We start from the raw sequence: 12,764 nt of genomic DNA on the forward strand, positions 1-12,764 counted from the left end.
GAGAGCTGTATTATTTTCAGTTGTGTGCCCAAGGGACTGATTTTATTTAACACTATTTATTGTTTATACACCTATAGTGATCACAGAGACAGGTTGTTTTTGTGTTACTGTATATATTTGTTTTTCTGAAAAATCCCACTTAATATACTTTGGGTAACAACAGTCAATATTTATTTTTTTAGGGAGGCAACAACAGTCAATATTTATTTATTTATTTATTTTCTTATAAAATAAAAGTGAGCTTTTGTTAAACCAAATATTGTGTGGTTTTTTCCATTTACAACAACCTATCTGGATTCGATAAGAGAATCGATAAGGAATCGGTTTGACAAGAGGATTCGATAATGGGCTCGAACTCCATAATTTCTTATCAAACATCATCCCTAATAGTATGTTACATGTTTTCGATAGTATCCAGTAACAAACGTGTCTGCATCATTCATCTTACAGTACATTTAGCTTAATTGAATTAATTATTGTGGCCACGAGGTGTGGCCAAAAATTATTAATGCTCCACTTAAACTTACACAACATAATAATAAACAGGTTAAGGTTTTTTAATACCTACCATTGTTCTGACTAATTTCACAATATCAAGCCTTTTCCCGCATTCCACTCTATAAAATAATGAATATGTATGACTACGGCTGAGATTGTATCAGATCGGTATCGGCAAATACCCAATTCTCCAATACTGGTAACGTATCAGAAGTGAAAACATATCGGGACACCACTAATTTTACAACTAATATTAATAACTTTTATTATGACAAAAAAATAATTTGCATTCCGTATTCCGACAAGTCGGTACTCTTTGACAGCCGTTTAGGCCCCCTGGAAATGGCAAGGACGACACGAAAAGACACTTGGTACTCCCACTCCGTTTCTTTGTGAGGATTATGAGTCACTCTTCATCTAAATGGGAATATATGAACATCCCAGCAGTCGGTATCCTAATGACAGCAGACATTGTACAGTAAGTGAGAGTTTATTATGTTTGTTGGCTCTCATGAAGTCTGCAGTGAGTAATCAGTGATGAAGGGAAAAAAAATCAAACGTCATGATGCGTTTTTAAAATGAATGCGCCGCATGAATAGAATGATCAAAATATTAAATGTTATCTCATAAATGTGCCCGTTACTACATTACATATATCATGTATATAAACCCTAATGGAAGTGTTTGGGTGTTTTTAAGGTCTTTATAGGTGGAATTGCACGGTTTCCATTGGCTTCATTGTAAGAGAACTTTTGATCGCATTTATTTAATATTTAGAATGCATTAAAAAATAAAACATTCGTCATCATGTCTTTCATAGTGGTTGTGAACAATAGGCAAAATTCCCAAAAAAGTGCAGTTCCCCTTCAACACAAGCTGGACATTTTTATGTTTTTCTTTTTTATCTGTTTTTAAAGGTGTTTTATATTTAAAATGTTCTGTACTTATTGTGATTTTGATTATTATTTTTTATTTTTTACCTTTCCGTTTTATTCTGTACAGCACTTTTGGGCAATAATCTGTTTGAAAGTTGTGCTATTTGTAATTGAATCTACTTTGAAATACAGAAGAAGTGAAACTTACTCGTTGTTGCCGATGAAGTCCAAGATGTCTTGTTCAAGCTTGAGCAGCATAATTCGGTCCCTAAGCAAATAATACAAAGTAAGCTTTTGTTCCAGACGTGTGACCTTTTTATAAAAATGAGCTTAGCAATTTTGTTAGCCTGCGGCAATGGGGACATTGTCTCCTCAATGCTAACATTTATATCTTAACCCTGTTTTCACCTATCATGTGAGTGAGGCACCCTTACCTGGGGTTGCTCTTTAATGTGTTGACTAAAAACTCATGGAGATCTATGCCAGTGGAGTCGGTGTAGTCCTGACTGGAATCTAAGAGAAAAACAAAATTATGTTGTCTTTAAAAGGATCTTTTTTAATTGTTCCAATAAGATGAGCTCAAGGGTACAAAGGAAAAAACATTCTCAGATGCCAAGCAATATGGTGGCGGCCACCAAGTGTCCCCCCCCGCCCCCCACTTCCCCCAGTAAACATCTGGGACACATAATTGGGACCTTGCCTCATCAGTGGTGTTCCTCCACAAAAGGGAGGAAACTCCTGCCTGTGGGAATCTGTTTAATTGCTTCACACCTTGAGCCTTCTGCAATTAACTGAATCACGGCAATTATCTACCCATTATAAGATTATATCGAAAAATAAGATGGGCTTTTGGCCAAACAGGAGGGCACCGTGGCCTAGAAATAAAAAACGCACACAAACTTTGCTCAGACGATTGCGTTGGCTTTTCATATTTTCTCACCTCTGGACAACCCTTTTCTCTGGTTTTTGTCAGCTTTGTTTGCCTTGTCGAAGCAAACGTCTTTCTCAGCCTGTTCCTGTGTAGCTCCATCTTCCTTTTCCAACACTCCAAGAAGGCATTCATCCTTTAAAGTGAACAAGGAAACAGATGGATTAAAGACAAAGGAACTAAGAAAAAACAGTTGTTCTTTATCTACGTCAATCCATCAATATCAACATCCTTTATTTAACCAGGTAAAAACTCATTGAGATTAAAATCTATTTTCCAAGAGTGACCTGGCCAAGAGGGCAGCAAAACAAAGTTACAGAAGTGCATATTAGAACAACAAAAACGGCAGCAGTCACACGCCCCAATTAAAAAACAACTACTTGCATATACAGTACAGGCCAAAAGTTTGGACACACCTTCTCATTGAATGTGTTTTCTTTATTTTCATGAGTACCGTAATTTCCGGACTATAAGCCGCTACTTTTTCCCCTCGTTCTGGTCCCTGCGGCTTATACAAGGGTGCGGCTTATTTACGGCCTGTTCTTCTCCGACACAGACGAAGAGGATTTCGGTGGTTTTAGTACGCAGGAGGAAGACGATGACACAATGATTAAAGACTGACTTTTCATATACCGGTAGGCTGGTTATTTAGATAACGTACAGGCGAGCACTTTGTATTACTTTGCACCGTTGTATTATTTGTACTCTGCACGAATCCTGTTCGCCATGTCAAAGATGTGAAAGTTTGATTGAATGATTGAAAGATTTATTGTTAATAAATGGGACGCTTTGCATTCCCAAACAGTCATCTCTGTCCCGACAATCCCCTCGGGAACCCCTATATACTATGGTAATTACACATCAAAACCCTGCGGCTTATAGTCGGGTGCGGCTTATATATGGAGCAATCTGTATTTTCCCCTAAATTTAGCTGGTGCGGCTTATAGTCAGGTGCGGTTTATAGTCCGGAAATTACGGTATTTACATTGTAGATTGTCACTGAAGGCATCAAAACTATGAATGAACACATGTGGAGTTATGTACTTAACAAAAAAAGTGGAAATAACTGAAAACATGTTTTATATTCTAGTTTCTTCAAAATAGCACACTATTGGCGTTCTCTCGATGAGCTTCAAGAGGTAGTCACCTGAAATGGTTTTCACTTCACAAGTGTAATTGAAGCTCATCGAGAGAATGCCAAGAGTGTGCAAAGCAGTAATCAGAGCAAAGGGTGGCTATTTTGAAGAAACTAGAATACAAAACATGTATTCAGTTATTTCACCTTTTTTGTTAAGTACATAACTCCACATGTGTTCATTCATAATTTTGATGCCTTTATGAAAATAAAGAAAACACATTGAATGAGGAGAAGGTGTGTCCAAACTTTTGGCCTGCACTGTATTAACATAAAAACACGTGATATCTCAAAACAACTTCAGTAAAACAACTTAAAACAAGGACAATGCCCAATAGGAACAGTTTCTCAATCCTTTAAAATGGCCTGAAATTCTCACAAAGTGATCAGCTCAAGTAACCTCAGATCCCTTTGTAAGCTGTTCCATGACCATGGAGCAGCATATCTGAAAGCTTTTTTCCCCAAGATTTGTGTTGGCTTTAGGACACATCTTCGATTTAGCCATTGATTCGCCAAGCAGACCACACAAAATCGTGTTAGAGCTTGCTGTCACTTTGGACGCAGGGTCAAAGTCAAACATGGAGAGATGATCAGTAATAACACTTTTGAAAGGTAAATGATGCTTTCAAATGGGAGCCGCAGTTCAAGGTTAATTTAAGACTGGCAATGCACAAAACAGGCAACTATTAGACATTAAAAGCCTCATGGTTTATCACCCAAACCTGTCTCCTTGATAGTAATGATGTGCCTGTATCCTTGAATCCGCCATCATGATGGCAATTAATCTTCCAGATTAGCCTGTTTTTATTAAACCATCTGAATAAAACATGAATTCCCTTCCCAAATTAAACAACGCAGCACATTTCCTTACTTAAAATTCAAGCAGTAATCCCTCTCTGTGTTGTAGCTGTAAAAGTTCAAAAAACAAATGCTGCAATGTGACTGCAAGCCTGCGGTGGGTGTTGCTTTTAGTGAGACCGAACAAAAAGTGGCCGTAGTTAACGCAAACACTGCTCTTTATCGCCACAGACCCATACAGTTGAATAATAGCTATTAGTGCACGATAAATATCGTACAAATAATTAATCAGACCGATTTGAGGAATTATGTTATACAAATAAATCAGATAACATTAAAAAATAGCTCAGTTAACCGATTTTTAAACTAAAATGTTCCAGAGAGGCAAGATTACCTGTATTGTGCAGTAGGGGGGTTGGGGTGAACAAATCAAGCGCTCCTTTTCTCCTACCTTGTAGGAAGTTGTTAGCATCCCGAGCTCTTTGTAAACAAACATGGCATCGATCGTGTGGGACTTCTTCAAGGTTTCATAAGATTATTTTAAAAGCGACCTATGATGAATTTCGTATTTTCTGAATTAAAAATATTGTTGCAAAGTCGGATACTCGTGTTCCTTTTTTTGTATCTATGTATTTTTTTCCTTCGGATACTCGTGTTAAACAACGAAAAAGCGTCAAATCATAAGGTTAATGCATTATGAAGTGAACTTGCACAGTTTTGGGTGCCTCTGTTTGCAGGGTTTTGCAAATCACAGCGAGGTGGACGTACTTATTTGGACATTAAGTAAAGCTCTCAACCAGAGGGGGAGGAGCCTCTGCTTCAGGCTATGGAGAAAAAAAGGTAGGACACAGTATAATATTAATCTAATTTTGGCATGTGCATACAACATGCAGTGACGTAAATGCTGCTCGTAGAAGCTTTTTTTATGCACACTCTGCATCAATCAAAGAGTGTGCAGGTGGACTTAATGTTTTTACCGGGTGAATCTATATAAGGTTTCGGAAGTTCATTTTCGACTGGGTCTGGAACAGTGTACATTCTAAAAAGATAAATGGTGACACTTTTGGAGAGGGTGGGGCGCGGTTTCCTTTGTAATTTGGGAACACCTCCAAAACCTCAAAAAATAGGTTTTAAATGTGACCGTGGAGGAAAAATTTACACCAAAGCATATCTAATACATATCATCTAGACCACAAGGAAGTGTATTAAAATCATCATAGGTCCCCTTTAAGTGCTATTTGCACCTAATGTTCCACAAACGTTCCGTAAAGAGAGAAAAAAAAAGGCGCTTCAACACATCAAACCTTATCAAACGGCAGCATTGCTACAACAGTGTTTTGCAAGCCAGTCCCAAAATCATTGCCGCAGCGTTTGAAAATTGATTTAAGTTTAACAGATGACCAGAGGGCTAAATTGATCTGTGATTTCATTAAGAAGTGATGGCGCTGGACGACCAGCCCTTTACCAATGTTAGGACAAATCTACACATACACTTCGTCAAAATCAACTTTGTTTGACTCTTTTTCCACAAACTATACTTAAAACTAAATGTAAAAATAAATGGGTATACGTTATCGGTCATGAGAAGCTCTAGGTCACAAGTGTCAAACTCAAGGCCCGGAGGCCAGATGTGGCCTGACATTTAATGTGGCTCGCCAAAGGCTGGAAATAATCTGCGTCAATAAAATACTTTCTGGCTAAATGTATTTGTTCTTTTAATTTTGACTGGAAAAAAAGACTGCATATTAGAAGTGGGACTCTTTGGGCAATGTAAATCCGATTCTTGGGGATGACAATTCGATTCAGAATCGATTCTCGATTCGACACGATTCTTGCAATACAGTATATTATTTGGTATATAATTTATAATAAAATCTTTTGAACACAGGTTTTAAGTTGGCTGTTGACATATGATTTATATGCGCAGTGTTGGCTTAAAAGACGTATTTTTAAAATGTTATTTCCAAAAATCCCTAAATGTTAATATAATTCAAGAAAACGGAGGGAACTTAACTCCAGCACAGTCCCAGCTTTGCAATACTTTGTATTAATTAATAATAATAACAAGAATTACAAAAAGAATGATATCAACAATAGTTGTTTAATGTTTTTATTCTGAAAATGTATATTTTTTAAAAAGATAATTTGAATTTTTTTATTATAAAAATCGATTTTTGAAAATTAAAAATCGATTTAGAATCGGAATTAATAAATTATTTTGATTAGAATCGAATGTGAATCAATTTTTTGTGCACTCCTACTGCGTTGTATCTTCTGAACTAGCATGCAACAAGATATTCCAAGCATTTTTTGGGGGTTATCAAAAATAAATACATGCGTGTCAATTAAAATTTGGATATGAACAAAAGTTAACCTTCAATCTGCTGGTAAAAAACATAATCAAACACAAATGCCTATGCAAATTCTGTAACGAGACTAATTTACATTTATATTCATTAATATATACTGTTACAATTAGCCACAACTTCAATGTGACCCTCCCTAAAAATTAGTTTAATATATATTTTTTGTGTGCATCCCTACTTTTTAGGCAACTTTACATGAAAGTACATGAGAGGGTTACCAGTGCACCAACAGCGCAAGATGTGTATGCTTGTGTGAACTAATGAACGAGTGTGTGAGGAGGGTAACCTCGGGGTGGGAGAGCAGTCCAAAACCAATAAAAGTGTCCCGAGAGGGACCCCTGCAACATCTGCACAGCCAGATAATGAGATGCAATGTTTGTTTAATTCGAAGGGGCTGAGAATATTTGTCAAATACAATATGCTAATGAGAGCTCCTATCAGCGAATTGCCTTGAGTGGGATTCGGAGGAAAAAGTAAATAGGAGTCGAGGGTACCGCGTGAGCGACAGCAAGTTCCTATTCGTGCCCATCAAAATAATAACCGGGGAAAAAAAATTATTCTGGCAAGAAACGGCGACGGTTGTCGCTTAATGCCACCCTCGGTTGATGTGCATCTGTTGAGAGCTGCCTCATTTGTTTCCTGACACCCATTTACCTCAAGATAAAGCGGGGAAAACAGCAGGAAAGTGATGGACTTCTGAATGTGTAATGAACATGCTGTCAGTCTGAAACAAAAACTACAGCGTGTATTCAGAGACTATTGGCCGTTGATTGGAATTGACAGGCAGGCATACAAAGTAAGGGCAGATGTTTTCAGGACGTCGAGACAATTTGGACAGTCTATGGATCTATACAGCTCTTTGTTACCGCTAACAGTTTGACAGCGAGGGAGTGACAGTGATGTCTGGTACAGAACAATGGCAAATTTACAAATAACGAGCTGCGGTCTGGCAATGCCTGAGAGGACTCATTTTTCTTTGCTGCACTGGTGCGAGCGACCTTTGATACTCGTGTTGGTCGACATACGGTGCTTCAAAGTTTGACTTTTTAAACATTTAAAACACTGATTTACCTTGTGCTTTATTTGTGAATAGACACACACTCAGGGCAAATGCCCTCCACTGATTTTTGGAGATAGTCCCAAATATGCTGGAATTTTGTCATTTGTTAGAAATTAGGAACAATATAATATAATATAACAAAATCGCTCTCCTGTTTAGTGTCCCATCCCTCCACAAACAGTGGGAATCTGACAAGTATGTTGATCAAAACTCCTACAAAAAAGTGGTAGTGGTACATAGGGATGATGTTTGATAAGAAATTATCGAGTTCGAGCCTATTATCGAATCCTCTTATCGAACCGATTCCTTATCGATTCTTTTATCGAGTCCAGATAGGTTATTGTATATGGAAAAAAACACAAAATTTGGTTTAACAAAAGCTCACATTTATTATTTAATAAAAAAATAAAATCTAATAAATAAATAAATATTGACTGTTTCCCCCCTAAAAAATAAAATAAAATAAATAAATATTGACTGTTGTTACCAAAAGTATATTAAGTGGGATTTTTTAGAAAAACAAATATATACAGTAACACAAAAACAACCTGTCTCTGTGATCACTATAGGTGTATAAATAATAATATAGTGTTAAATAAAATCAGTCCCTTGGGCACAAAACTTAAAATACAGCTCTCCAAAAAGTGCACTTCTGATGCTATTTGACATAACTTTGTTATGATGCTTTGACATTTTTTCACTTTATTTCTTTATTGAAAGAAAATTCTATGACAGATGCTAAAAAATGAAAAGTTAAAGCTAAAAAAAGAAATACACTTTATTGAGTTAACATTATTTCTTTATAGGGGAAAAGATGTGATGTTATGAGCTAGGCTAGGGAATATAACAACTACACTACCCAGCATGCAACGGGAGTGACAAGCATGCGCGGTAGCCCCGAAAAGTGTTGTTGCATGTCGTCACGTAAGAATGAGGTTATGAGCACGCTGTGAAAGTAAACGTCAAGAACTCAGCAAACACGCCTCGTCTGCTTTATTTATAATTAGACAGACAACACATATACAGTGTGATTTTGTTTTGTTTACAAGGAAAGAAAAACAAAAGTTAAAAAAGGGAGATCATGTCATATATGTTGTATATATATATGTATGTGCTGCGGTTGCTTTAAGAACGTTGCGACAGCTGCCGTAAAGGAGGTGCGTTGCTAGCCTGGTTGCTATGTTTCCGGTTGGTCGTAAAAGTGTGTTTGTACCCTGCTCAAATCTCTCAGTAAAGTTATTCATTGGATTATACCTTTTGTTTTTAACTTTATTACACCTTGGAGCGCTTTTTCTGGTCCATTGTTTTTCCTGCTTTCCCTATCTGCGCCTAATGACTGAGCTACATGACGTAATTTCTTGTGATGTCTCACAGGGCATTTCTGGTCGGGAGGGGATTCGTTCCGAGGGATTCGAATAAAGAACCAACTCCTTTTCTTTACTATAGTGGTCTCGATAACGGGTACCAATTCTCAAAAAGGGATTCGAGTCCGAGGACTCGGTTCTTTTCTTATCGAACAACCGGGAAAACCGGTTTCGAGTATCATCCCTAGTGGTACATACTGTGCGTGTGTATATTATGTATACGAAGGATGGGCAATATGGCCCCAAATCTATATCACGGTATATACTGCAGTCACTTGCGATAACGCTATACCTCACAATATATTAATTTGCATATAGAGGCATGTGATTTCAACTTAATGAAAAAGACTGAAAATAAGCCGGGGGCCTGGCGGCCGCAGGTCTAGCCTTGTGGGGGGACAAGGGGAGCCAATTTTTGCCTCTTCGACTCCCTCTCCCCGTCTAACTGCTCCAAATGCAAACATCATAAAGAGTACAAACAATGTTTATTCTATTTGCTAACTTCCTTTATCTGTATATCCATTTGTGATTTATACCTGCTCAGTGGCCTTGTGGTTAGAGTGTCCGCCTTGAGATCGGTAGGTCGTGAGTTCAAACCCTGGCTGAGTCATACCAAAGACTATAGAAATGGGACTCATTACCTCCCTGCTTGGCACTGGAATTGGGGGTTAAATCGCCAAAATGATACCCGAGGGTGATCACTTCACCTCCTAGGGGCTGAGGGTGATGGGTCAAATGCAGAGGATAATCTCACCACACCTAGTGGATAATCTCACCACACCTAGTGTGTGTGACAACCATTGGTACTTTAACTTAACTCAGCATCAAGGGTTGGAATTGGGGGTTAAATCACCAAAATGATTCCCGGGCGCGGCCACCGCTGCTGCTCACTGCGCCCCTCACCTCCCAGGTGGTGAATAAGGGGATGGGTCAAATGCGGAGGACAAATTTCACCACACCTAGCATGTGTGACAATCATTGGAACTTTAACTTAACTTATAGCATGAAATAGATATCTTGCAGTCATGTTGTTCATGATTCAAAATTATTCAACTATTCAATGTCAAAATATAAACAGTAGAAGTAATGAACAAAATGTCAGCTACTGTCTTGTTGTAAAACACCAATGAAAATAAAAGTAGCATTTAAAACAGGCTATACTGTAGTAAAAGTCATCACATGTCTGCCACAAACATGTGTGTTCTTCAATGTGTATTCCACGTCTTCCATGTCGAGAGCAGTTTTGACTTGGTCTTACATGGTAAACAACTAAAAAGAATGTGTTGGTCATTGTTTTATCCAATGCATACATTTGTCTAAATGTAGCCAAGTAGACACATTGTGGGTTTCCTGGACGTCGTCGACATCGCTAAAAGAAAAATGTAAAGAAAATCTCTCTGCCATCTTCCACTAGTTTAAAAAAAATATATATATATAAATCGCCCGCTTGAATATTCCCTCTTCTCTTCTCCGACTGTCTCGTCATTTGGGATGTCTGTTGTGACTTCCCTTCCTGGTTCCATGACCCGCCCTATCTTGCCTCTGATTGGCCTGTCCCTAATGTTTTGCCCTAATCTTAACCAATCGTGACTCATCATAGTAAGCCAACCAACAAGTCATGGATGTTCTTATACGTAAACCAACCAATCATCATTGATGTTTCCCGTATATTTTGTGCCCTGCCCGTGGAGTTGCTCCGCTAGGTTGATTTGATTTTTAAGTTAATTTTTAGTAGAAAACCGTAGTTTTTACCCCTGGATTAACAAAAACCGTACTCATTACAGGAAAACCGTAGTTGTTGGCAGGTATGGCAAAGAGACGGATCAAGATTTTAACACACATTGTAGGTCGGCAAAAAACGAAGAAAAACGGAAAATATTTTTTAATTATCTTTACAGAGATAAAAAATAATGATTTCCGACAATAGACGGAAAAATCACATGCCTGCATGTACATAAATGGGACCATTTCAAAACGAGTTACAAAAAGCCCCTTAATTCAGCTGCTAATGTATGTGGTAACGATGTGTCCTACCCGGTTGTATTATTTCACATTTCTACTATTTCTGTTAATATCTGCTTACACTCTGCTGTAACATGGTTGTATCTGCACTTCTGTTCAAATGTATCAAGAAGTTATTCCTCTTGTGTTTTGCTAGTTTACATTCGTTTTGATCAATACTGCAAATTTGGGTATCGATTCAATACCAAGGAGTTACTATGGCAGTATTGGTCACACCAACGCTGATACCGAAATACTTACAATTTTTATCACAATTATAACTCAGACAAAAACACAGGATAGCAGAAAAAACATTATCAATTAAATACTCAAATTATTCACTTATTCCCTTTCATAATATACAATATTTACATACACAACTAAACCAGGGGCGTCCAACCAATTTTCACTGAGGGCCACATCGCATTTATGACAGAATGTAACCGTGTATAATTGCCTATATCAGGATGCCAAACATGCCCGCGAGATGAGTTTGCCAGTCGTAAAATTTGGTTGCATTTTTAAATTAAACAAAATTCTAAGTGTGTCCTTTAGATGTCGCAATAGCAATTATTTTAGGCAAGCAAATATTTTATACTAAGCAAGAGTTACACGATATAGTGGGGCTGCGACTCCTCCCCCTCGATCCAACGTAAAACAAGCAGGAGTAAAATAAGCAATTGGTAACCCCACTTAAAATGCAGCATGAGACACTGTACATTGATATAGTTCTGTGGAAATGATTGCCTTCTATGGAAATTTAAAGAAAGTGAACCGTGTGTGATTTACTGCAATACTGTCAGTCTTATAAGTTTTTATTTTTGGTTAGTTAAAAATTGTTCACACATTGCACAGCTTTTATTTTTCTATCAATACACTGATGCCTAGAAGGTTGAATAGTTTCTACATCAGTTTGTATGGTTTGTTGAGTTAGCACAGGACTAATATGTGGAAATGACAAATGAGGTAGTTGATAGAAGAGTTTTTATTTATCCTTTATTTTGTTTTTTGTTCAATCAGAGATGGGCTGTGACTTAAAGTTTAATTGGTTTGTAAATACACCGAGATTAAGTCCAAGTTAATTTGTGTTTATAATGGTGTTTTTGAAACTGCCACAATTTTTTCCTCAGAATTTTCAACTAACGTCAAGTGTTTTGTCAAGAGGATTATTCGTGATATGTACATTTTCAGGATGTGCCTGCTCTATTTTGGGCCGACGTAAAACAAAACAATTAGGTGTAGTAGATGTACTTTTAAGATATTATGCCATGATTTGACCCATCTGGCCCCAAAGCTAAAAATTAGTTTGAAACCCCTGGACAATTACCTATGCATTTAAATATCTTTTTTTTATTTATTTGATTTTGCAGTAAAAAACTGGCAGCTCAGTCTTCACAACTATAAACAATTTGACAACTATGTTCAAGGGTTGTCCCGATACCAATATTTTGGTACCGGTACCAAAATGTATTTTGATACTTTGATATTTTTCTAAATAAAGCAGACCACAATAAATGGCATTATTAGCTTCATTTTAACAAAAAATCGTACGGTACATTAAACACGTTTCTTATTGCAATCAAAGAACAATTTTGTCCTTAAATAAAATAGTGAACATACTAGACAACTTGTCTTTTAGTAGTAAGTAAACAAACAAAGGCTCCTAATTAGTCTGTTGACATATGCAGTAACATATTGTGTCATTTCTCATTCTATTATTTTGTCAACATTATGAGGGA

General features: G+C 37.2%; 1 protein-coding gene across 9 annotated transcripts in view; it reads right to left on the reverse strand.

Annotated features, from left to right (window-relative positions):
* LOC133657484 (R3H domain-containing protein 1-like) overlaps nucleotides 1-12,764 on the reverse strand; it is a 96,329-nt gene that overhangs the window by 43,537 nt on the left and 40,028 nt on the right. For all 9 annotated transcript variants that reach the window (XR_009827276.1, XM_062058873.1, XM_062058881.1 and 6 more), the window contains exons 4-6: nucleotides 2,314-2,437; nucleotides 1,808-1,886; nucleotides 1,582-1,641 (exon numbers count right to left, since the gene is read on the reverse strand). Coding sequence is in view for 8 of the 9 variants with exons in the window: in XM_062058873.1 (XP_061914857.1) it covers nucleotides 1,582-1,641; nucleotides 1,808-1,886; nucleotides 2,314-2,437 (263 nt within the window). In the remaining variant the exon portion in view is untranslated. The remainder of the gene's footprint in view (nucleotides 1-1,581; nucleotides 1,642-1,807; nucleotides 1,887-2,313; nucleotides 2,438-12,764) is intronic.

The sequence above is a fragment of the Entelurus aequoreus genome, linkage group LG01 (assembly GCF_033978785.1).
Source record: "Entelurus aequoreus isolate RoL-2023_Sb linkage group LG01, RoL_Eaeq_v1.1, whole genome shotgun sequence".
Lineage (NCBI taxonomy): Eukaryota > Metazoa > Chordata > Actinopteri > Syngnathiformes > Syngnathidae > Entelurus > Entelurus aequoreus.